The sequence below is a fragment of the Medicago sativa genome, chromosome 8 (genome assembly GCF_051527215.1).
Source record: "Medicago sativa cultivar Bolivia chromosome 8, Bolivia_mono, whole genome shotgun sequence".
Taxonomy (NCBI): domain Eukaryota; kingdom Viridiplantae; phylum Streptophyta; class Magnoliopsida; order Fabales; family Fabaceae; genus Medicago; species Medicago sativa.
In genome coordinates this window covers 56,398,167-56,424,530 of record NC_140756.1, presented here as the reverse complement: position 1 = coordinate 56,424,530, position 26,364 = coordinate 56,398,167, and the positions used below count along the sequence as shown (strand labels likewise).

General features: G+C 33.5%; 1 protein-coding gene, 1 long non-coding RNA gene and 1 pseudogene across 6 annotated transcripts; 1 reads left to right on the top strand and 2 right to left on the bottom strand.

Annotated features, from left to right (window-relative positions):
• Positions 1–8,906: 8,906 nt before the first annotated feature.
• On the top strand, positions 8,907–12,706 carry LOC146899749 (cinnamoyl-CoA reductase 1-like). Of its 2 annotated transcripts, none has more exons than XM_085733920.1 (6): positions 8,907–9,130; positions 10,415–10,584; positions 10,712–10,897; positions 11,076–11,238; positions 11,593–11,779; positions 12,298–12,706. In XM_085733920.1, the coding sequence occupies exons 1-6, from the start codon at positions 8,998–9,000 to the stop codon at positions 12,434–12,436; spliced, it is 978 nt and encodes a 325-aa protein (XP_085590046.1). In that variant the 5' UTR covers positions 8,907–8,997; the 3' UTR covers positions 12,437–12,706. The 2 variants fall into 2 exon arrangements, with proteins under 2 accessions (XP_085590046.1, XP_085590045.1); XM_085733919.1 differs by having other exon boundaries at positions 11,590–11,779.
• On the bottom strand, positions 11,888–17,009 carry LOC146899748 (uncharacterized). Of its 4 annotated transcripts, none has more exons than XR_015022073.1 (3): positions 16,373–17,008; positions 12,840–14,897; positions 11,888–12,151 (listed from the first exon to the last, which is right to left on the bottom strand). It is a non-coding gene; the product is annotated as an uncharacterized LOC146899748 (long non-coding RNA). The 4 variants fall into 4 exon arrangements; XR_015022074.1 differs by lacking the exon at positions 11,888–12,151 and having other exon boundaries at positions 12,298–14,715; positions 14,798–14,897; positions 16,373–16,901; XR_015022072.1 differs by lacking the exon at positions 11,888–12,151 and having other exon boundaries at positions 12,298–13,285; positions 14,798–14,897; positions 16,373–16,900.
• A 6,664-nt stretch (positions 17,010–23,673) lies between these two features.
• LOC146899747 (histone acetyltransferase GCN5 pseudogene) lies at positions 23,674–25,014 on the bottom strand (annotated as a pseudogene).
• Positions 25,015–26,364: the final 1,350 nt, after the last annotated feature.

Here is a 26,364-nt window from a genome sequence, read left to right as displayed (position 1 = left end):
ACAACTGAAGAATATAATGGATAATTTAAGAATGGATTGGACTACATGGAAACAATTAATGGGTAAAGAAACAGATTAGGATGGAATCATCAAACAGGAATTATTGATGTTGATCCTACCCGGTGGGAAGCTAAAATTAAGGTGAGTATTATGAATGTTTTAATTTTATTTGGTGAACGTTGACAGTGGCGGAGCCAGAAAAAATAGTTTGTGTGGGCCATTAAAAGTTTGACTAAAAAGCTCGTGTACTTTTAAAAAAGGGAAATGTTAACGAGTGCCCCTAGGGCACTCTTTAAGAGCCTAGAATAGTAACTTTTTATGAAAACCTGTGTATTTAATACATTGGAAATTGAACTGTTTGACTTTTTTAAAGAATAACTTTCTAATTTAGCATGCTTAAAGAGTGCCCCGAGAGCACTCGTTAACAAGACCCTTTAAAAAATAAATTACGTAGTTTATTAATGCTATAAATTACGATTTTTTTTTATAATACAACTATTAATTGAAGGAATTTTCAGATGACAAAACAATAGAAAGGAGATTTGAAACCCAAAATATCAGAAGGTCCGCTACCCAACCAAATATAAGCATGACAAAAATCACATATGTCACTTTTAGAACCGCCGAACACTAAAACCGTAGCAAAATTGGTTACAATCTAGCAATTTTGGTTTTTAATTGCGCAACTTTAATAGCATTTTTACATAAACGCTATTAAAAAGGCAACACACATGCCTTTTATAGCGCTTTTGGTCGGGTGCTAAGATAAACCAGACAATAATATGGCTTAGATAGCGCTTTTGGAAAAACGCTATTATTTAGCTTTGGAACGACAACACTTTTCCTCAAACGCTAGTATTGGTTGGGGTTTAGATAGCGTTTTATCCAAACGCTATGTTTGGATATTAGAGTACTAAAAACTGAAGAGATTTACTTTTTCCACCCAATGACCTTCTCGCGCGCCCTACAAAATTTCAAATATATCCCTGGTCCGGATTATATAATCCGGACAAGATTGCTAGTGATTTCCAGAAAAAGAACTCCGGACCAGATGTTATGTGCTTTTTTGTGTCTTTCTTTGATGTCAAGGGTCTCTGTTGACCGTTATATGAACCCCACACAAGCTGCAGTGCAATTGCAGGGTTCATAGGAACGGTCAACAATGACCATGACACCACCGACACCCCTAAAAAATTAGAAACATTTGAAGAAAATGGAAGAAAAGAGGTGAAGTGAAGAATGAAGGTATTTGTTGAAGATGGAAGCCTATTTATAGCCTAAAACAAGTCCTAGGTCATTAATACAGTCAATGAAAACGTGTTAGTGGTTGTAACCGTCCAAACCCACATTAATGGCTCTCTTTCAAAAGAATCCAAGCTCTCTTTCAAAAGAATCCAATGCTGAAGCGTTCCGGATTTTACATTCCGGAATGTCCTTAGCCCTACAAAGAAGTGCTAACTTTTCCCTCGTTCACCATTATCGCATTAATCCGGAAAATATATTCTGGAAACCAAAGGTGTATTCCGGATTCTATTTTCCGGACTGCATCGGTGTCATGGCCGGTGGTTTGCACCACATGTTTTTGTCGGTGGTCAAGTCAAAAAACATGTTTTACCACGTTTTTTGACTGCATTTATGGCCTCCCAACCGTTTTTGACCCACCCCTCCCTATAAATAGCCTTCCAAACCCCACCATTTCTCACACCATCCTCTCCCACCCTCTCCTCCTCTTCTTCCTTCTACAACCATGGTTTTCCATCGTTGGCCTTTCATAGATAAGGGCCTCGTTGAAAACTTTCAGGGTTTGTATGAACGGTCAATGAGGATGGAACCGCGCTGCAACTAAGCGCGGTTCATCTGAGGGTCATATGGCTCAGTGTGGTTCTTAGCTTCGCCTGTCTGAGCGTAAGTTTGAGCACCCCCCACCTCCCTTAGGGGCATTGGTTTCTTCTTCCCGCCCTCCTCTTCCCTCCTTCAGTTTTCCTCCAATAGGCAAACTACTGGTATGTCCCATCACATACCAGTGGTTTGGCACTTAGGAGATTAGAATTAGGCTCTTAGGAGATTAGAAATAGATTTAGGATCTTATGTAATAAGCTTAAAAAGCTTGAAAATTATTGTAATGTATTGTTCATATATTAATAAAATGAATTGTTTTTATGTTTGTGTCTTTTTATTTCTGTTTTTTTTATTTTATTTGCATTTTATTTTACGAATTGTAGAGCTTAAAATTGCAAAAGTTCTGGTAAAACACTATTCCAGATTATATAATCCGGATACATCTGCAAAATTCTAACAATGCAATCCGGAAAACGTAATCCGCACAAGGGGTAAAATTGGAAAAAAATAGGGCGCGCGAGGAAAGGCATAGGGTGGGAAAAGTAATACTAAAAAATGAATGTAGGTATTGGCCTCATTTTGAAGGATGCATTAGTGCAACAGATGGAACACATATTTCAACTATTGTTCTTACTAAAGACCAAATTCGTTATATTGGTAGAAAGGGATATCCAACACAAAATGTCATGCTAGTGTGCAACTTAGACATGTTATTCAATTTTGTTGTTGTTGGCTGACTTGGTATTGCACATGACACTCGTATTCTTTCATCTGTGATTGAAGAAATGAAAGATGTGTTCCAACATCCTCCTGAAGGTACGCATAATTTCATTTTATAATAAATTTTAAGACATGCGTATCTATAGATTTAACTTTACACATAAACTAACGATGAAGTTTATAATTTTTAAAAAAGTATTATCTGGTAGATGTTGGATATCAAACATGAAAGGGTACCTTTCACCATACAAAGGTGAAAGATATCACATTCCTGATTTTAGGCTTATGTGATATGCGACCATTTTCACTAATCAAACAACAAAAGATCATAGTTGAAACAACAACACTCCACAACTTTAATCGAATATGTATAGTTAAAGATAAAAAGTTTAATAAATGTGATGTTATCTCTGATATATGATTGAGGGTGACGAAGAAAGCAATATAAATGAAGAAATCAGTTCATATAATCCAGAAAGAGTGTACAAGATGGAGATGGATGCTACATCTACTAACAATATATAAAAATTGAAGTATAGCAAAATTTCATAATCGTCCTTATTAAAACTCATAGGGTAAAATATGCATTTCATCCCTGCAATTATAGGCCATTTGATTTTTCGTCCCTGAACTTACTAATCCTCCCATTTTGCCCCTGTAAAAGTTAATCATTTGAAATTTCGTCCCTTTTCCCTGTTAATCACTGCCACATCATCAAATTAGCAAAATGGCATGGGAAATGACAAAAATACCACTGACTTATAAGAAGAGGATGAATCTTAAATATGATTTCCGTCCCTGTAATTTGGGTCAGTTTTGATTTTCGTCCCTGTAAAAAAAACTTTGAATATTTTTTTAAATATGAGAAAAAAATTGGAAATTCCATGTAAATATGGAAATAAATTGGAAATTATAAAAAAATTGGAAATGTGTAAAAAAAAAAAACATCCATGTAAATATGGAAATAAATTGGAAATTCCAATATTTTTTTTTAAATATGAAGAAAAAATTGGAAATTACTTTTTTTTTTTAAATATGGAAATAAATGTTTGAAAATTAAAATATGAAGAAAAATAAAATTAAAAATTATATAATCTCAAAATTTATAACTTTTGAAAATATAATTTCCAGTATTTTAAAAAAAATGTAATATATAATATTCAAATTAAAAAACAATTAATTTTCAAAAATTTAAATTTCACTTGTTTTTTTTCAAAAAATTTAATTTTAACAGTTTTTTTCCGAATTTTTTTTATGATTTTTAATTTTTTTTCAGATTTTACAGGGACAAAAATCAAAACTGGACCAAATTACAAGGACGAAAATCATATTTAAGCCATTTTGAGAAAAAAAAATTAGCCAGGGGTATTTTTGTCATTTCCCATGCCATTTTGCTAATTTAATGATGTGGCAGTGATTAACCGGGAAGAGGGACGAAATTTCAAATGATTAACTTTTACAGGAGCAAAATGGGAGGATTAGTAAGCTCAGGGATGAAAAATCAAATGACCTATAATTGCAGGGATGAAATGCATATTTTACCCAAACTCATAATCTCCTAAATTTTATGTGCATAAAGGTCATTTCACAAAATTTAATTTATTTATTTAAAAAAAATGTATTATGGATAATTGTTTGTAACAAATTTTTGGATAACTATGAAGTAAATAATAAGCAATCACAAGATTTTTTTTAAGGAATAAGTAATCACAAGTTGTAGAGAATTAGTCACGAGTTTTCAAAAGTTTTTCATATCGACATACAAAAACTTTCTTCTGCATATATAAGCATATAAAATCTTCAACGAGTGCGGTTTAAATATTTAATGATGTTTTAAATATAAAATATAAATTAATTTATTTAATAGACACACTACATATTTTGAAAATAGTCACGAGTTTATAAAATTTTATCATATCGGCTTTCTCATATATGTATATAAATTTATTTTCATGCAGATATAAACATTTAAAATCTGCAACGGAAAACGGTGCAATCATTGAACAATATTTAGCATATAAAATAAAAATTAAAATAAATGAAACACTACATTAATGCTGATATTTTACAAATAGTCACGAGTTTTCAAAATTTTATCATATCGACTATCGTGTATCGGTACATAAAAAATTTCTTCTGCATATATAACCATATAAAATCCCCAACGAGTGTAGTTTAAATATTTAATGGCGTTTTAAATATAAAATTAAAATTTATTTAATAGACACGCTACGTATTTTGAAAATAGTCATGAGTTTTTAAAATTTTATCATATTGACTTTCTCATATATGTATATAAATTTATTTTTATGCACATATAAACATTTAAAATCTGCAACGGAAGACAGTGCAAACATTGAACAATATTTTGCATATAAAGTAAAAATTTAAATAATAGAAACATTGCATTAATCAACTATTTATCAATTTTCATTTAATATCTATAAACATTCTACAATATTAACAATCTAATGATTTTTTTATATAATTATCATATTGTTACGCGACCCGTGAGAAAGCACGGGTCTTTTACTAGTGAATAGAGTTAGAAATTAAATAGGAGTTGTGTTGAAGGAGAGTAAAAAAGTTTGAGTTTGTGATTATTTATGTTTTTTTTAACAAGATGATTTATGCTTTTAATTTGGCAAGCTATTTTGCTATTATTTATGTTATTATAATTGAGCCTCCTTAAATTATTTCTCTTATTCAAATATTCAACAAGTCCTTTGTATATGATACTATGAATTTGTATTCATATTACACAAAATAAACGTAAATATAATATTTATAAAAATAACACACTTGGGTTGGCCAAGTGGTATTGGCTTAGGACCTGGGAGTGTGCTCCTCCTCAAGGTCTCAGATTCGATTCTCTCTGGTGCCAATTTGAGGGGGTTAGTTTAGCTTATTAAAAAAACGTATCTGGTGCCAATTTGAGGGGGTTAGTTTAGCTTATTAAAAAAACGTATTTATAAAAATATATATTTTATATTTTAAACATTTTTTCCCTTCAAAAAATATTTTAAACATTCTTTAATTTATTACGTCAATTCATGATAAATTCAAAGCTTTGTACAATATTTTGCCAAACAATTTTTAACTTAAAAATTAAAAAATTAGATAAAGAAACCAAACAACCCTAACTTCAAAAATATAGTGTAAATTTTTTATTTTTTTTTACCAACTTGGCCCAAGTCAATTAAAAGAGTTGAATCGCCATTTACAATTCAGTGACGACAAGTTTGTAACAAGAATTAAAAAAATTGATGAAGAAGGATTCAAAAACGTTCTTTTTGAGAGAAGGTGATTGCTTTTAAGTGTTTCCACCGATAGAAGGCTTAAACTCCTGACACGTACCACCAATTTTTATTGTGTTCATGATACTACATTTAGTTCAAAAATAAAAACCTATTTATTTTAATTATTATTATTAATTGTTTTAATTAAAACCTAAATAAGCTTCTTTGTTTGCATTTGAAGATAGGCACCACATTTTCCTCTCCCTAGTCCCATGCATGCATGCACGCACTTTAACTTTAGTCTTGGAAATTAAGTCTCTTGGTCCCCATTTACCTTTATTGATTTCACTTGGTGGAATGGAAGAGTGTGTGAAGTATGTATAGTAAAGCTCCGTCTCTCTCACAAAAATGTTCCCACCTATATCAAAAGGAAAAGAAATGTTGAACCTACTTTACTCTTTAAAACTTCTCTTAAGAGAACAAAAAGAAAAAGAAACAAAACATTGAACCTTACTCTTGGGATCTTCTGAAATTTCCTCCCCATATTAAACACACACACATACCAAACATTTTCAAAGAAATCATCACCCTGTAGTTTGTTATTATAGTTTCACTCACCTCTTCAAACACCTATTCCACCGGAACTGAACCATGCAACACAACCACTTTCATTGCCTTCTTCACAAATCTTCATCTTAATCAATTCATTGCATCTCCACTCTCACAACAGAAATGAACCACGCAACTGGTGGAAGATATACATATACCAATTAATAACCTTCATGCACCAGTTGTGAATAGACAACATTGCCGCTGCTGCTTCTTTCACTCACCCACAAGCATTGCTTCTCTCTAATGACTACTACTTCAGCTCGACCTGATGCAGAGTCTCTGGTAAGCCTCTGTAATGACCTTATCATCGAAGTCCTTTCCTTTATTGATGTGAAATCTCTTATGCAAATGAGGTGTGTATGCAAGTCTTGGAAATCTATAATTTCTGATCCTGCATTCATCAAACTTCATCTTAAGCGATCCGCGCGAAACCCTTATTTGACACTATCCAAGAATAATATATAGAACCATTATAGATTTTATTTCCTTCCCGCGCCGGTGCGTCGTTTAATCAATGAGAACCCACGGATCCGGGTCCTCCTTTCGAATGACCGTTATTATCAACGTCAAGATTGTGATTGTCCGTATGCTATTGGAACTTGCAATGGATTGATTTGTTTGCTTGGTTATTCTTCCAAATCTGCAGAAGGTGTACCGATCTGCTTCCGTTTCTGGAACCCTATCATGGGTTACTTGTCAAAGAAGTTGGGGCATTTTTTGTGTACTGATTTCAAGCAGTTCAAGTTTGTTTATGTATATTGAAGGACTCCTTGTGCTTTTCTCATGATTTCAGAAAAACTGATTTCATTATATGGAAGATGAAGATCATTGGAGTTGAAGAGCCATGGACTCAACTCCTTAAAATTAGTTACCAAAATCTTCGGACTAGATTTCATGATTTTTCTGACTTTAAAACTTGTCCATTGTTGTCATTGCACCTTTCTGTTGGCTAATAATCTAGAAGAACGAGCAATTCTATATAATTTGAGGGATAATATATACAGCAAAGAAAGCGGACGAGAATTATCAATAAAATAGAATGGTTCTCTACCAGAGTTTATGTTGAAAGTTTGGTTACCGACATTCAGAAAGCACGTACGTCAACCCAAAGAAGGAATGTCCTCAGCATTGAGGTGGGATGCAGTTGATTTTTGGTGTGTTGCAACTTTGTTTTTGGTGTCCTTATGTTTATTGTGGTTTCTGTGATTCTCGTATCTGGCAGTTGGACTGCCTGTACCAGCAGTGTTTTATATATAGGCAGAGGAGCTGTTCTGTCTGTTTTGGTGCTGCTGCGGTTTTGGTCAGCAGTGCTTTATTTTGGTGCTGTTTGTAGTTTGGACTGTGTTGCTTTGGGCGCTTATTTATAGCACCCTGTGTATTTTCTTCCTACAGCCTACTATAATATAATTTGGCTGTTGTATCTTTTTGTGGCCTCCCATTGTACACCTTGTGCAGGGAGCGTTTTATTATAATATGCTGGTTTAAAATTAGAGCTATATATTATTCATATTTTGTCATTTACTAGTGTGTAGAAAAGGATACCTCATCTTCGGTATTTGTGACTTTTCCTTTTCTGTTAGCATTTAATTTGTTCTTTTAATAATTTTACAAGAAAAATAGACCTGGTAGTTTATGATGTAAAAATGAGTTTGAGGTATACGAGTTCTAATCCATCCATAGAAATATGCTTCCGAATAAAGGATTCTGCAATTATACTTACGCAATTTTATATATTTTGAATCCAGCATCAACTCTTTTGTCATTTACATTTTATAATCCCATTATTTTCTTACAAATTCTAATAATAAGAATCCAATACATTTTCCATGTCTCAAATTTCTGGAAGTTGGAACAACTATTAATTACTTTGTTACTTTTTACCTAGTACCGGCTCACTCATAACTTTGCCACTTGGGCGTATGGGTTAAAATGAGATTTGAGTAGGTGACAAAGGTTTAACCGTAAAAACAAGCAAAATTTCAGTAAGCTTGAATGAGGTGGGAATTGTTCTTGGAAATGGCTTAAATATGGTTTGAGTGGTTGTGTGATGTTGTGACCAATGTGAAATATGGGTAATCATTACTTTCAAAATACCATATTCTAATATCAGTGGTGCTCCTTTTATATTAAAAATATGCTGGATTGGAATCGACTCTTGTTAAGGTTTGGTTTAAATGAGCAATTTGAGAAAGTAAGAGTATAATATAATGAGAATATAAACAAAGTTGTTCTAAAAATATCATTTCTCTTAAATTATTCAGCATTTATGTGTTCTCTAGGAATAGAAAAAATAATTGACGTGCCATTTTATTTGTCAATTTTTTTTTTGAATTGCCATTGTAGAATTGCTATAAACAATTGTCCATTTATCCAAACATGGCAAGAAAAAATGTACATGTAACATGAATGGACCACAGAATCACATGACACCAACATAACATCAGTGAAATTTTCCTGAATAATATAATTGTTCTTTCTTTGACTCCATACTATTATTGTTAAGTTAATGAATGATTTTATTTTTAAGGATTCAGAGTTGTGTTTGTGCTCTTGAGATTTTTTGATAGTAAAAGAAGAGGAGGAGATAATGGAAACAAGTGGGGGTGTTAATAACAATAAGAAGGTGTGTGTAACTGGAGCAGGTGGGTTTGTAGCATCATGGCTTGTTAAGCTTCTTCTTTCCAAAGGTTACTTTGTCCATGGAACTGTTAGAGAGCCTGGTACTATTTCTCATCTCATTTTTCCTAATAATTTTCAATTTTTTTAGAATTAATTAAAAATATCTAGTTATTATTGAAAAATATTCTAATACATTCATTAGTTGTTAATATTATATATGTATTGTTTAAGTTTATTTTAATAAGCAAAGAATTTCATTACTATATATGGAAAATAACTAGGCTTAAGGACATGTAATTTTGGTGCTGTAAGAGAGATCAAGAGAAGTTCTAAAAAAATTTATATTCTAATACATTCATTAGATGTTAATGTTATATATGTATTGTTTAAGTTTATTTTAATAAGCAAAGAATTTCATTACTATATATGGAAAGAAACTAGGCTTAAGGACATGTAATTTTGATGCTGTAAGAGAGATCAAGAGAAGTTCTAAATTTTTTTATATTCTAATACATTCATTAGATGTTAATGTTATATATGTATTGTTTAAGTTTATTTTAATAAGCAAAGAGTTTCATTACTATATATGGAAAGAAACTAGGCTTAAGGACATGTAATTTTGATGCTGTAAGAGAGATCAAGAGAAGTTCTAAAAAAAATTTATATTCTAATACATTCATTAGATGTTAATGTTATATATGTATTGTTTAAGTTTATTTTAATAAGCAATGAATTTCATTACTATATATGGAAAGAAACTAGGCTTAAGGACATGTAATTTTGATGCTGTAAGAGAGATCAAGAGAAGTTCTAAAAAAATTTATGGTGATTCAATCCAAAATCTAATTGTCTAAATGAAAGTCAACCAATATGTAGCAACTTGCAAAACTAGAGCAAATTAACAATATATTTCCTCCATTTATGACCATCATAGAACTCTGACACGGACAAGTCAACACTGTTAATGTCAAAAACATAGGACACTGACCCCAACAAATATATATTTAATCCCTGTATGTATATATTTGAGATGTGTCCAAGAAGTGTCTAACGTGTGTTGATACAAAAAATAAAAAGTTTCGTTTTGGGACACTTTTCGTACGAGTGTCAGACTAACTCATGTCAACACAGAGACGCGAAATCCCGAAGGTGTCTATGCTTCATATATCATACGAGAAGTGAGAACCCTTTATGCTTTGTTTTCAACCAACTCCATGACCTATATATGACCTTTGAAAAATCTGCTCAACAGTTACAATTTCAAATTACTTATTATACTATTTTGAATAGAATTGTTGAAGAGGATGTTGTTATGCCTCTTTTCTCTCATTCTTTCGAGGTATGAGTGTTGGGATTCATTTGAAGTGTATGTCTGAAAACTGCAGGTAGTCCGAAATATGAACACTTGTTAAAACTGGAGAAAGCTTCTGAGAACCTTACACTCTTCAAAGCAGATATCTTGGATTATGAATCGGTTTACTCTGCAATTGTTGGATGCAGTGCAGTTTTCCATGTTGCTAGCCCTGTACCTTCAACAGTTGTACCTAATCCTGAGGTAACATTTCTAATGTTCTCTTATATGCATACTAATTTGATATGTCACCGCGTGGTTCTAGTTTTGCCTCAAGTTAGTAAACACGACATCCATGAAAAAGTCTGAATACTTGAAGCTTAATATGCAGGTGGAAGTGATTGAGCCTGCTGTGAAGGGAACTGCTAATGTACTTGAAGCCTGTCTCAAAGCTAATGTGGAACGTGTCGTCTTTGTATCATCTGCTGCTGCTGTTATTATCAACCCTAATTTACCGAAAGATAAAGTGATTGATGAGTCTTGTTGGTCTGACAAAGACTACTGCAAGAATACTAAGGTCACTAAGATTTTATTATATTTGTGCATGACATGAACTTATCATTAACCTTATGATATGATAGTAGTGTCTGTTATACTATTTTTATTCAGATCATTAAGTTTCGAAATATGTTATGTTTCAATCATCAAAGAATTTTGTGTTATGTAAATAAACTTATGCGTCACATATGATCCAGAACTGGTATTATTATTCCAAGACAGAAGCAGAAGAACAGGCCCTGAATTTCGCGAAAAGAACTGGACTTAACGTGGTAACCATTTGTCCTACACATGTTTTGGGACCAATTTTACAGTCAACCACAAATACAAGTAGCTTGACTCTCATCAAACTTTTAAAAGGTACCTACTGATATGCCTTATCAAATTCGTATTAAAAAATGCATATTTTTGAACTGTACAATGCGAGTTAAAATTCCTTGTGTTACAAAACTTCTATAAAATTCCTTGTGCATTCTTCTATTTTTTAGCCTCTATAAGTGTATGGCCATACCACTACCCGCTTCACCGCAATCGTGTTTTGGGAGTCGGCTGCTATGCTACGCTATCTGCTGCTAACTAGATAGATCATGAATTATGAATATGCCCTTCATGGGGATTTTTCTCTGCATAACTTGTTTTCCTGCCATTATAGTTTAACTAATTTCATACATTATAGATTTCATATAAATATTAAAATCATGTCTTTCTTAGAAGGCCGTGACTCATTCGAGAATAAGTGTGCTTGGATTGTTGATGTACGAGACGTAGTTGATGCAATACTTTTGGCTTATGAGAATCACAAGGCAGACGGGAGATACATCTGCACTTCACACACTATCATCATACAAGATTTGGTGGAGAGATTGAAGAGTATATATCCAAACTACAAGTACCCTACGAAGTAAGCTTCATTTTCTAAAGTAGTAGTCATAAACCAACCTCTAAATTTAAATATTATCAGTAATATTAATAATAGTAAGATGTATAAGAAATATGTAAGAAATGTGAAAAGAAAGAATTTTTTGCAACAGAAAACTAATGAAGTAATTAATTAATTAATGAGGAGTATATGTAAAGGAGATTAACTGTTGAGCATGTTCTTGTGAGATATCAACAATTGTATCAGGAAAATTGTAGAGTCATGAGAATGAGCAGGAAAAATTGCAAGTAATGTTGCGCGATGGAGTACTAGCAGTGTCAATATTAATAGTTTCAATGTAGCATCGAAACTTCAGGTTGAAGGTGTATCTTGTGTCCGGCATCGAGACGATACCTACACATGTGATTAAAATCAATACTTCTGTTTTATCAAATTATCATTGGTGTCAGTGTGTCAATGTCGTGTCCAGCAGTGAATGTGTCAGTGTTTATATAGATTTGATGGTTACAATCTTATGTTAAAGTTTTCGTTGCTAGCAGCTATATTGAGATGGATGATTACAAAATGCTGAGCTCAGAGAAACTGCAAAGTTTAGGTTGGAAATTCAGGCCATTGGAGGAAACACTCATTGATTCTGTTGAGAGCTATAAGGAGGCTGGACTACTTCAATCTGAATAATTTTAGTTTGTCACATATCATATCCCTATTTGGGAGGCTGTTCTCCTCAGACCAAAATAAATGTGACTACTTCTTCAGCATCTCCATATTAGAATGGATTTCTGAATGTCTTTTGTGATAAAAGAAGTTGAAATTTGTGTGTTTATTTAGGCTTTATTATGTGTTCCAAATCATGGAAGTGCAATATTTATTAACACATATGTGTATTTTACATTAGGAACAAATATAACTATGCATTTTGCATTTCAGTGACTTACAAGTCTGTGGAAATTAGTGTGTTTTTTGGTTGGATAATATCAAGACGTGGCACACATTAAGGCAGGTACCAAGTCTGGCAACAGCACCAAGTCTTGGTATCTGCTGTGACTGAAAGAAAACGAGAGATGAAGAATCAATCCCTTACATGATTCTTGCTTCAATAGAAAAGAAAACTTTTATCGTTGTAAATCTTCTTGGTGGTGGTTCAATCTAGGTGGTTTTAAACATGAATATTTGTCCCTATTCACCCTGTTCCGAGAAAGAGCAAAATAAATCCTCTGTGATTCATCTTGTTGATCAGAATAAAATTTGATAGGGAATAAATCTTGGTTGTTCACCCTGTTCCGACAAAGAGCAGCATCAAAATCCAATTCAAAACCGACATTGCCAAATTCGATGTTCCAGAGGGCATTGTTTACAGAATGTTGAGGGTACCCTAACGAACTCAATAATCAGATCATCAAATACGAAGGGCAAACTTAAAACTGAAACAAACATTAAACAAATCAAATTAACCTCAGAATCAATTAGGCTAAAAAAATAAACCAGAAAAGATTGATAGAACCAGAGTATGTTCACAGATCACTTCTCCTGCAATAAAGAGTGAATAACAAATAAAGAAATGTATGATGTCGATAAAGGAAATTTTTAAAATCAAAAGAATTTAAGAGGATCACCAAATTAAAATGCTAGGCTCCATGCCATAGAAAATGAGTTTATGATGTAAAAATGAGTTTTCCTTAAAGGTATACGAGTTCTAATCCATCCATAGAAATATGCTTCCGAATAAAGGATTCTGCAATTATACTTACGCAATTTTATATATTTTGAATCCAGCATCAACTCTTTTGTCATTTACATTTTATAATCCCATTATTTTCTTACAAATTCTAATAATAAGAATCCAATACATTTTCCATGTCTCAAATTTCTGGAAGTTGGAACAACTATTAATTACTTTGTTACTTTTTACCTAGTACCGGCTCACTCATAACTTTGCCACTTGGGCGTATGGGTTAAAGTGAGATTTGAGTAGGTGACAAAGGTTTAACCGCAAAAACAACCAAAATTTCAGTAAGCTTGAATGAGGTGGGAATTGTTCTTGGAAATGGCTTAAATATGGTTTGAGTGGTTGTGTGATGTTGTGACCAATGTGAAATATGGGTAAACATTACTTTCAAAATACCATATTCTAATATCAGTGGTGCTCCTTTTATATTAAAAATATGCTGGATTGGAATCGACTCTTGTTAAGGTTTGGTTTAAATGATCATGTGGACGATATTATTCTGCCATGTTATATACGTGCTTCCTACGCTGTCTATTTTGATGGATAAAGGTACTGGGGTGGTGACCAGTGTGCCTAGTGACTCTCCTGATGATTACACGGCGTTGAATGATTGAAGTCAAAACCGGCGTTTAGGGATAAGTCTGGTGTTAAGGATGAACGGGTGTTTGCCGTTTGAAGCTATGCCTATCATTGAAGTTCCACCGTTTGGAAACAAGTGCACGGAGACGGTTTGGTTGCAGATGAAAATCAAAAGTCAGAATGAGAAAGATAAGGTTGCAGAAGCCAAGAAGCAAACATACTTGAAAGTTAAGGAAGCTAAGCCCTTGATTAGGAGCAAGCTTTTGGAGACAGGTTAGTATTCTACCTCACAAGCTTTCTTTTACTCTTGTAGTGTAAGAAGTTTAACAAGACCAACCCTACATAATTTTACTTTAGTGAACAAAGTCCTCAACTGTATGTAGACTTAGATATGCTTGTAAAAAACATAAAATTCTTCAACAGTGAAGTATTATTAGAGTTCTTCCTTCGTGAAGGACAAAGTAGCAACGTAACTTTCTTATATTTTACAAACTCATGTTCTACAGCAATTCTGCTTAATGGTCTTCTATTGTTATTGTTATTATAAAAGAGATTTTGCTGTCAAATGTTCAGGATGTATAAGCATACCATCCTATCTGTTTGCATGATTAGTTTTTTTGAAACACCCCTACTAGAAAATTACCTAGGATATCTAGCATGAGTGTTAAACTCGGCATCGGGTACATTAAAATTTCAATAAATAAAAATTCTGACCAAATCTTAGAATTTCTCACCTGTTAACTCAGAAATAGTACCACCGACTTGTACTTTATATTGTCCAGCTACTTCTGCTTCTTCATCAACAACCATCCTGTCGTATAATAACTTGAATATCTGAAATAAATAAAAGGGATTGGGGTGAGACAAGATGTCTCAGTGAGTTCCACCTATCCTAGGCTATAGGCAACCTCGGGGAACCTAGGATCGCCATCTGTTTCTAAACTTAACCCATTTCGGGTTTATACGTTTCATTATGCATAACTGAGCGATTAGGAGATAACTAGAATCGCTGTCTGAAATACTATTTTGATCATATAATAAATATAGTCATACTCATAACTTTAATCATAAACATAACAATAATCATAAACATATACCCAATCTATCGTATTCTGATAACAACTAGTTTCGGCTAACTAAGCCGGAGTTCCATTACTAAAATTCCTCATTTCCAACGATTAGTAAAATGCCCATAAAATATTGCTTCGTAGCTAATTCATTCTACACATAACTCTCATATTAATACGTATATTTATGTTGGAGGGTCCTTAGAATTTTTCCTTGATTCCATAATTATATTTTTTGTTCTATTTCAAATATTATTCGAATAATTCTTGACTTTAAGTTTTATATCATTGATTATACATTTCATTCGTTACTATGAGCCGTACCTCATAGGCTACATTATCTCTCGTTGTAGCAAACGGAATACTATGACCCGTACGTCATAGGCTACATTATCTCTCGTTGTAGCAAACGGTATACTATGACCCGTACGTCATAGGCTACATTATCTCTCGTTGTAGCAAACGGTATACTATGACCCGTACGTCATAGGCTACATTATCTCTCGTTGTAGCAAACGGTATACTATGACCCGTACGTCATAGGCTACATTATATCTCGTTGTAGCAAACGGTATACTATGACCCGTACGTCATAGGCTACATTATCTCTCGTTGTAGCAAACGGTATACTATGACCCGTACGTCATAGGCTACATTATATCTCGTTGTAGCAAACGGTATACTATGACCCGTACGTCATAGGCTACATTATATCTCGTTGTAGCAAACGGTATACTATGACCCGTACGTCATAGGCTACATTATCTCTCGTTGTAGCAAACGGTTTTTCCATATATTCTCTTTTTTTTTTCTTTTTCTATGAGCATGTTACTCATTTCAATTTTTCTCCTCATTTCCATTTCTCTGCGATTTTCAATAATTCACTGTGAGCATGTTACTCACAGGCTGCATTTCAAATTTTTCTTTCAAATCATTTCTATAAGTATATATATATGCATCAATTGCGTTGTTAATTTCCCTCCAACATTTATACTAACATCAACATACTTATTAACATATATGATATTTTAGAATAAACAAGTAAGGGAGTCTAATCAAGAAATAATCATTCTAACTATCTTATATTTATTCTACTTCAATGTACCATTCATATGACATAATAGAAATGTTTGCACAAAAGGCAAGTAATTCATAAAATAGTTTAATTATTCATATTATCTTAATGATCTAGCATAATCATAATCAATCTCCAAAGGTGAGATCTAAGCTAAAGGAACTCACCTTGTAAATTGTGGATGAACTACCATTGATGAACATAAGCTCCAATTCTTTAAAATTCTCTATCAATTCTTCTTGTCCTTGCAGCTCCAAACATACATGTCATACCATTCCTCTATACCCACTTCAATTTCTTGCCAAGAACCAAGCTTTTGCCTCAAAACCACAAACACATAACAAAACTACCAATTTAACAAATTTCCAAGCCAAGAGAACAAGAGAAAGGATGGGTCACGTGGCATAGAGGGAATAATAAGGGGATTCAAAGCTTGCTGAAGGTTCCTAGTGTGTTGAGGAACAAGAATGATCACTTGCATATTGATTTCTAAAAGGATTAAGGTTGGATTTTGGTGGTTTATTGAGAATGAGGGAGTGAGCCGAGAGGAAGGAAGAGATAAGGGAAAGAGCTTTTCCACAAAGTGAGAGGAAGTGTGTGGAAGGATAGAGAAAAATGTGGACTTTTCCACTTAAAAAAAATCTCAAGACCCAAATTGCCAAAATACCCTCCAAGGGAAAAGACACATTTACCCTCCATTACTTGTTACCATAAAATTTCTCAATAACTAATTAACCCTTTAGAAATTATTTCGGTCTTGACATGCTCGACTGATACATCAGTCTATTTATAATTTCGCGGGATATTACATTTTTATTCATCATATTTGCGTGATTAGTTTTTTATTTTATTTTGTAAGTCTGTTGTTGTGAACTATGAATCCTTGGCATTTCTTGTTATAGAAAATAGACAAGTTGTGCTGTGTTTCCTGTCCATGATTTCGTTGCCTCTGGATACACAATAAAATTTTGTTTTCAAGATACGACTTTAATATGTATATGTCTCTCTTAGCCATAATAACTTCATTACTTCATATTAAATATGAAACATGCTCAAACTTGCTCTTAGTCAATATTTTGAATCCTATTCAATATTGGTAATTTTAGAAGGAAACTACAGTAAAAGAGTTAAAAAATTTGTCTTTGTATTCTTATTACATATGGATAATCATATTGTTCTCATACATCTCATAATTTGTATGAATTTTCTCCCACGTCCTGTTCAATACAACTAGCTAGGAATTTAGAAGCCTAATTCTTCAAAATATTATAGCAATATATTGTTAAATGAAGTATGCAACTAATTTTGTGCTAATCATAAATGAAAATTAATTTAATTTGTAAATTATATTTACATTATTTTTGAAGAGCTGCATGGACCTCATCTCTAGTGAAAGGTTGGTTAAGCACATTCCTGATATCATTTGTGACTCCGTCTTGCACAATCTCAATCACTTCATCATTTCTGGAAGGTTTTGTTGATGAGAAAATATCTTGGAAGAAATGCGTAAAAGTGTGAACAATATCCACGCAATTTATACTCTTTCTCTTGGAGGCCTTATGACAAAAAATAAATTAGTACTTTTATCACCATGTTGCGGCCACAATTTCCTTGAGCCCACCATGTTTCTTCGTTTTCCAATAGGTTGTCTAGGGTTCTTTCAGGATAGTTAATATATTGTTCATAATATCTCTTTATTCGATCTAGCATTAATCTTTCCAAGTTCATGTTGGACTTCTTTTATTTTCTTTGGCACATCACAAAATCGAGCATCACCCCACCTAGCAAAATCATCAATGTATGCTGGAATTTTTTAGTTTAGAAGATAGGAATTTGAATTCCAAGCATGTAAGACTTGATTTTCAAAGTCCTCATTCCTCAACCAACATTGTTCAAATCACTTTGGTTTGATAAAGTGGCGCCTCCTACCCCGTTTAACACAAAGGAGTAATAATATGGGCATATGATCCGAGGAGTGTCTTACCAAAAATTAGACCAACTCAGAATCATAGAGAGATAACTAATAAGACGTAGCAACATATCTATCGAGCTGAGCTTTAATATTACCCTCACCATCCTGATAAATTTTTTGTGGGCTCCGAAGCCCACACAATTTCATGGTAAGCGACTCATTAAGAGTGACAGGCCTGCCGAGTGTTAGGAAACATGGCATCCATGGAAGGAATGGAAGAATAGCTATGAAATTGTTGTATTGATTGTAAAATGTGATATTACAAATGAGGAAGTTATCCCACTAATGGGGTTGTTACAACTATATATACTACTCCTTCACTAACTAACTAGTATCTAACATATATCTCTAATAGTCCCCCTCAAGTTGGAAGGTGTTCAAAACACTTCCAACTTGAAATGAGAAAATACAAGGAAATACATCAAGCAAATGAAAGTACAAGGAAAGATGCCGGAAATACATCGGCCAAGAGCATAGCAATCAACCAAATGCTTATCCAACAAGAGGAAACCACAACTCAAGGTGTAACCACTTGGAGGAAGAAGCAACAAACCAACACTTAACCACCATCCAGTAGAAGCCAACATCAACAAAGCCATAAAAGGCACAACGCTTAACCATCAAGAGTTCTCAATAACTCAAGACAGAAGCACAAGAAGAAGAAGAAAACGATGCTTAACCATCCTTGGACAGAAGCACAACGACGCTTAACCATCCATGACAGAAGCACAACAAAGCTTAACCATCATGGATAGAAGCACAACAACAACGTTTAACCATCCTTGGACAGAAGCACAACAACGCTTAACAATCCATGACAGAAGCACAACAAGGCTTAACCATCATGGACAGAAGCCCAAAAACAAGCCAATAAAGGCTAACCAACATCAAGAGATTTTGGTGCAGAAACCAAATAAGCCACCACTCATAAATCACATGCTTATTGTCATGTAATCTATGATTGCACCTGCTGAAGCTAACAGAGACTACACTTCACAACAGCTACTATTCACTATACCACCATACTGATCTATACCATAGGTCTCACCAAATACCAACCATAAGCAAAGGCAGAGACTAAAAGCTTCTATAACGATCCAGGAATATGAGGCAATGCATCAAAGGCTTCCAATTTTGACATCAAACCACTTTAGAACTAATAGAGTGTTGAGTTGCCAAAGGTGATGCTTATGAATTGTTCCAATGCCAATATATGATAATCCTCTGATCCTTGTGTAAAGACACCTTTAGGCTTCAAAGTTCCACATTCAAATCAGCAAAGTGAGGTAATATTGAGATGACAAACATGTCATGTTGCCCAAATACCATTCCAACACAAGTAAACTAAAAACAGAAGGTAATCAATCAAAGTGGAATCCAACCGAAGGCAACCAATATTGGTCTGCAATCGCTACTATCATGTGCATAATGCAATCAAAAGTATCACCCATAAAGTGGTATCATCAAATAACTCTGCAATCCAACTACTAATTAAAAGAATTCTGCAGCAGATGCATAACCTCAGAACTCAGCAGATGCATAACCTCATAACTCAACATAACAAATTCACATATGTGTATCCAATAATTCATCAAACCACAAGCAGCACATTGACAAACCATATGTAAAGAAGATACCTCTCATATACACAACCAAATTGACAGATCAATGCACTAGAGGAAACATGGAATAACAAGAACTCACAAACCAGATAAAGCGAGAAAACCAAATGTTGAGGAAGAATGCATTATGTAGATGCCAAAAAGAATCAATCCAATACCTCAAAAACCAGTCATCAATACTCCACAAAAGTGCATCCTCTCTACTCCCATAAAAGTCATTCTCTGAGCCTCCATAAACTGAACCAGAAGTAATCAACTCTGAAGCATCATAGAATGAGGATATGAGAGATTACCAAAACTGATGTGTACAAGAAGCTTCATCAAATACCAGTTGAACAAATAACTTCTGAGAAAAAGCTCGTATATGTAAAAAAAAAATGCAACTCTGATATTGAGGTTGACAACTACTGAAGCCGGGGCTTAAAACAGTAGTTATCACAACCTTTAACAAAATTTCAACCGACAATAGAATCCCAACTGGAAAGAGATCTTCAAACCACTGAAATTGAGTCACAAACAGAATCGCGAAATGGAAACTGAGAAAACTGAAAGCGAATCAATCTTATAGTTGAACAAGGATTTGAGATGAAAGAAACAGATCAAAGCAAAAGGAAAAAATGATGAGGACGAAATCGAATCAAAAGACAAACATAATTCAAACAGAAAATTGAGATAAATGATATCGAAACATCAAAAACTCGAGAAATTCGGAAAAGGTGAGAACATAAATTCACGATAAAAAACGCAATCGCAAATGCAAAACTGAAACAAGGGAATCACAGACGAAATTATGATGAGACAGATCGATAACCAAAACGAAACCGATCGGGAACAAAGAAAGTGAAAACGAATCTGAATGTAAAGTCAAGAAAATGAATCGAAATCGAATTTTAATCGTGAAACCCTAGGATTTGGGGAAAAACGATATTATCAAAATCGAATCGAAGACGATCAATTAGAAAAGAGAAAAAGGAATTCAGTGAAAGCAAACGAAAATTGATCAGAAGTGAAATCGAATCAAAGACTCAAATGCAAGAAATTGAGTCAGTAAGGAAAATGAACGAGAAAAGGAACAAGAAAAGGAAAGTGATACTGATGTGAGAAAATTAGATTTTCTTGAGAAAATGCAGTGGAAAATATCCTTCAAGGTGGATACCAGATTAGCTCTAATACCATGTTAGGAAACATGGCATCCATGGAAGGAATGGAAGAATAGCTATGAAATTGTTGTATTGATTGTAAAATGTGATATTACAAATGAGGAAGTTATCCCACTAACGGGGTTGTTACAACTATATATACTACTCCTTCACTAACTAACTAGTATCTAACATATATCTCTAATATAAGACTTGATTTTCAAAGTCCTCATTCCTCAACCAACATTGTTCAAATCACTTTGGTTTGATAAAGTGGCGCCTCCTACCCCGTTTAACACAAAGGAGTAATAATATGGGCATATGATCCGAGGAGTGTCTTACCAAAAATTAGACCAACTCAGAATCATAGAGAGATAACTAATAAGACGTAGCAACATATCTATCGAGCTGAGCTTTAATATTACCCTCACCATCCTGATAAATTTTTTGTGGGCTCCGAAGCCCACACAATTCCATGGTAAGCGACTCATTAAGAGTGACAGGCCTGCCGAATGTTACCCGCCAAATCATAAAATTCTAGGTGACAATTTTAGGAGAGAAAATATACAGTCCTCCACCCCCAGCCTCTAACAATTTTAGGTCAAGCAAGTGAGAAAAAGACCAGTCAATGTCAACAGTGTGGAAACGCAACACAGAGAAGAGAACCCCATCAATCAATCGAAGGGGGAGCTCATGAAAATAACAGCGGAACCCATAAGCTGATTGATGTAAATTCGCAAGGAAGAAAGAAAACAAAAAAGAAACACAGGAATTGAGTGGTTGAGAGAAACATGAAATTTCCGAGAAGAATCACAACGGAAACTGTGTGAGAAAAACATTGTAGGACATTGCAATTGTATGCTAAGGCTTTGTTTGCGAGTTTGGAGGGGAAGGAAAGAGAGGGTTTGGGCAAAAATTATTGAGTAAGTGGAAGAAATAGAGAACCTTAGGGGAAGATGGTTTTGGAGGTTTATTTTTCTTCAAAATATGAAATCTCCCTAGTTTGGAGAACTAAAAAATTGTATTGAGGGAGAGTTTTTGGTGTTTGGGAGGGTTCATACAAATTCTTCAAATTTAAGCAACGTTGTTATAATATTCTTAAAATTAAAAATATATTAATCATAAGCACTATAATATTCTTAAAATTAAAAATATATTAATCAAAAACATTATTAATTTATAACTCTCTAAAAAAATACTCTTAGAATGTAAAAGATTTCTCAATTTTCCCATGTATTTATCACCCTCAAAGCCCTTCGTCCTTTCCCTCCCCTCCAAACTCCCAAACAAAGTCTAAAAGACTAGCAGTCCGGCGGCGCAAGGATACGAGGTCGCGATAGAAATGGTTGTTTCTACGGAGTTAGGCAGCAATGAAAATTTGAATTAGTATAATAAAAAGTTTGACATGATTATGAAAATTCAACTTTAGAATCTCACCGGTGTGTGATTTGCGTTATATAATCAAAAGCTTGATTTAAAAGAATGCATAGGTTCATTTTATCCTTATACAAAAGTTTATATTTCATTTTCCCAAAAAAATAGTTTATCTTTACTTGTAAGGAGAGTTTGCCGCTCATTTGAGTATTAGCCTTCACACCTGCATGCAGAGGAGATCTGGTTTACACAAAAAAAAAAAAAAATATATTTCATGTGAACATGTTCTTGGATTTGCAACCAGTTTAGTCCCATTTCAATATCAAATATCAATGACCATTCATATTCTGTCTGTGCATTCTTTGTCTTCCATTAAGGCTCGTATTTTCTTACTTTAGGAGAGTTGCTTCGTCTATTTTGTCTTATGGTTTTCTTGTTGCTCCTATCCTCTCATTTTCTTGGTTATTTTTCAAATCATTATGTTTTGTGCATTTTGGATTCTGTACATGTAACTAGGTATACATAATTATCACATATTAAGTTATAACTGAGTCAAGTCTAAATTAGGCTATAGCAGATGCATCTAACACAAGACTCATGGCTACATCATGATTGCAACCAGTACATTATTCTTTTAATAAATGCATAAATATTTCCCAATTGCTGCCATATTTACCTTGCAAATTGCATATTGAATGTCCTAAAAATCAGCTATTTACTCTTTTCAATAATTTCATGATCATTCGTCTTTATTCCTCAATTCTTGAAGTTTATATTGCTTGGAGATAGAGTTCCAGTATCACTAAGAAAGTTTTTCACCAAAAAAAAAAGTACCACTAAGAAAGTGATTGGAAATGCAGTATTTAAAGGTGATAAATAAGATAGTACTCCAATGAATTTCTCTGTTCGACTACACCAAAACAAATAACCAATTAACAATTTTCAAGAACTCTTTCGATAGGCTGATTTGCCGCATTAGCTACATTTTCTATGCTATGTGTGCTGATATTAGTCTACAAAAAGAAAAGAAAAAAGCAGAGCAGAAAAATCCATGTTGTGAACGTGATGAACAGAAAAATACAGTCATACAATTTTCTCCCAGTGTCAGATAATTTTGTAATTTTTTAAAGACAAAACTTATTTAACCCTTTAGAATGGTATAGATGCAGAAACACTTGATATATATCCATGGCACGTTACATAATAAAAAAAAAAACAATTAAAGCAACGAGGGAATATATATTTAATAAATGAGTGAAAGTTTTCTCATAAAGATAAAATAAAAGAGTAGGCTAACATATTAATTTTTAAAATCTACCATTAATCTAAATACAGTAGTATGCAGGGCTGTTGAAGTCTCTCTACTGAATTTTGAAGCCAGACTGGAGGAGTGTTGTCACTTTGCTTTGAAAGTGGGCTTCTAGTCTTGTAGCACATTTGTAATATATGGTTTTTGGAGGATTATAGGTACGTGCATTCTCAAACATTCTTCTGGCATCGGTGAGAAACATCTCAAATGTGACGTAATATTGTTCCGACTCCAGCCTCTCACTCATTGTCTTTAGATCCATTGGATTTTTTATGATTTCATAATAACCAGGAACACTCTGTGCATCAACAGGTTCCTTGAATGGCCAAGCATCAGGGTGATCATGCATTTCCTTTAGAATTGAACGCATAAACTCAGTTAAATGTTTTAGGTTTGTAACATGGTCAGTAGCACCATCCAAAGCTCTAAACCGCGAATGACCGTACATATCAGGAGTCCATCCAGCCTCTTTCAAACCAGGGATGTCATCAACAATTCTATTAGGAAAACCTGCAGCTTCTGATCTCTTCTGAACATCAATTCCAGGATAAACAATATTGTGACAGTTAGATAGTTCTCTAATCTTTTCATATAGTGCCTGTCTTTGCCGACGGATCATAGTTGATAAATCAGTATAAGGAAGCTTTGGATCAATCTCACATTCCATGAGAGTTCCCCCATCATAATCCTTTATATAACCTTCCCATCGATCTCTCTCCAAGTGAATCTCTCTTGTAAATCCTTGTTTGATGAAATAGCCAATAGCATTATTATCAGCATACGTGAGAAAGTGTGTTAGTCCATCTACATCACGTGCATACTGTTTCAAGTGATTCATCAATCTAGTACCATAACCTTTTACTTGTTGATCATCACTAATTGCACAAAAAGCTATCTCAGCGAACCTTTGATTTGCATATGGACGATATGTAACGCCTCCAACAACGCGATTAGGCTCCCTTATAACCATTATAGACTTATGGTTCCTATCCATAACAAGTCGGACAATGTACTCCTTGGGCATGTTGGGAAGTTGTCTAGCAAATATATTCTTCAATGCTATCAACGAAACCATATGGTCATCAACACCATCATTGCACACGCATTCAAATTTGAGCAATCCAGATTCTTCCTCTTTCTTAAGAGTCTCTTCCCTGGCACTGTAGCCACCTCTTGTCTGCAATTTTTCAGTGAATATATTTGTTGCGGCTTCCTCCTTAACCACAAAGTCGGGGACAGAACCGGAAGTGGCGGCTGAACTGTTGACAGAACCGGTGAAGTTGTGCATCGAAGAGTCGCAAGAAGGGTGGAATGGAGGCGCGTGATCCTCAGATACATGTTTGCGCTTGTGGATGGAAGAAGTGGTGAAGGCAGAAGGGCACTGGGATTCCATCTTAGGGTTTTACTCTCTACTCTTTTTTTTAGGGTTTTACTCTCTACTCTTTTTTTTAGGGTTTTCACTCATCATCATTAATAGATAATAATAGATAAGTTCTTTATTTATAAGATTAAATGTGGGCTTTTTCTTTACCGAACATGGACTTTCTTTGACTTCCGATTATAAAACATGGGATAAATTTTCTGTACTATACTTATCGAATATAATTCTATCAAAAAAAAAAAAAACTTATTGAATATAAATTATTTCAAAAAAAAACTTATTCAATATAAAAAAAAACTACTAAAAAATAAATTATACATTTTTTTGACAAAAATAAATGATATTCATCCATTCAAATTGATAGAGTGCATTCGATACAATACAAATTCAAAGTCTTTAAAAACAAAACGGATGAATCTACTAACAAACTCACAACATCCATGTTAATAACATAAAATGACATAGCACATATGCCTACAAATATGTCTATATTTAAGCCACCAAAATACTCATGTTTCCGAATTTACAATGTTAACGATGCAAAATTAATTGAATGAATCTTTGCATGTTATACTTATTGAATATAATTTATTTCTAAAAAAAACTCATTTAATATAAATAAAACTACTATAAAATAATTTATACATGTACTCTCCTAAAAAATATGATACATGTACTTGCCTCAATTCATTAAAAAAAATGTATTTGCCTCAATAAAAGTATTATATTAATTCAAAAAATTAATATTTAGGTCTCGTTTGGATTGAGTTTATTTTGAGCTTATGAAAATTAGCTTATGCAAATAAATAAGTTTTTATATTAATTCATAAGTTCTCACTAACAAATATTGTATCTTCGTATTTAGTTTTTTTTTTCATAACTCATCTCAACAAGCTTGTGAATAATAGATAAAAGCTTACTTTTTGGCATAATTTGTTTTACATAAGCTCAAAATAAGCTCAATCCAAACGGGACCTAGTGCAATTTAAAAAATTTCCTCTTCTAATTTTATTTGAATTTAACCTTCTTGTTCATACATAAAGTCAAACTCCATTGTATAGTCGTCGTCGTGTTCGTACCACGAAATCCATACTTATATCTTAACACATTCTTCTCCTTTGTATCCTTCTTCTCATATTCGAACTGGTGGTAATCTGTTGTTGTGAAATAGGAGAATTGCTCAGTAGTATTGTGATGAGATCAAGAGTTCACTAAGCATGTGAAAGAAAACCTACCTATAAGAAATTCACATGACAAGAAGCTTTAGTGAGCTGATATATTACTGCTAAATAAGACAACCATTAAAAGTCCAATTTTTTTTCATTTTAATATGTAATTTTCGTTTTATTTTTGGGTGGATTT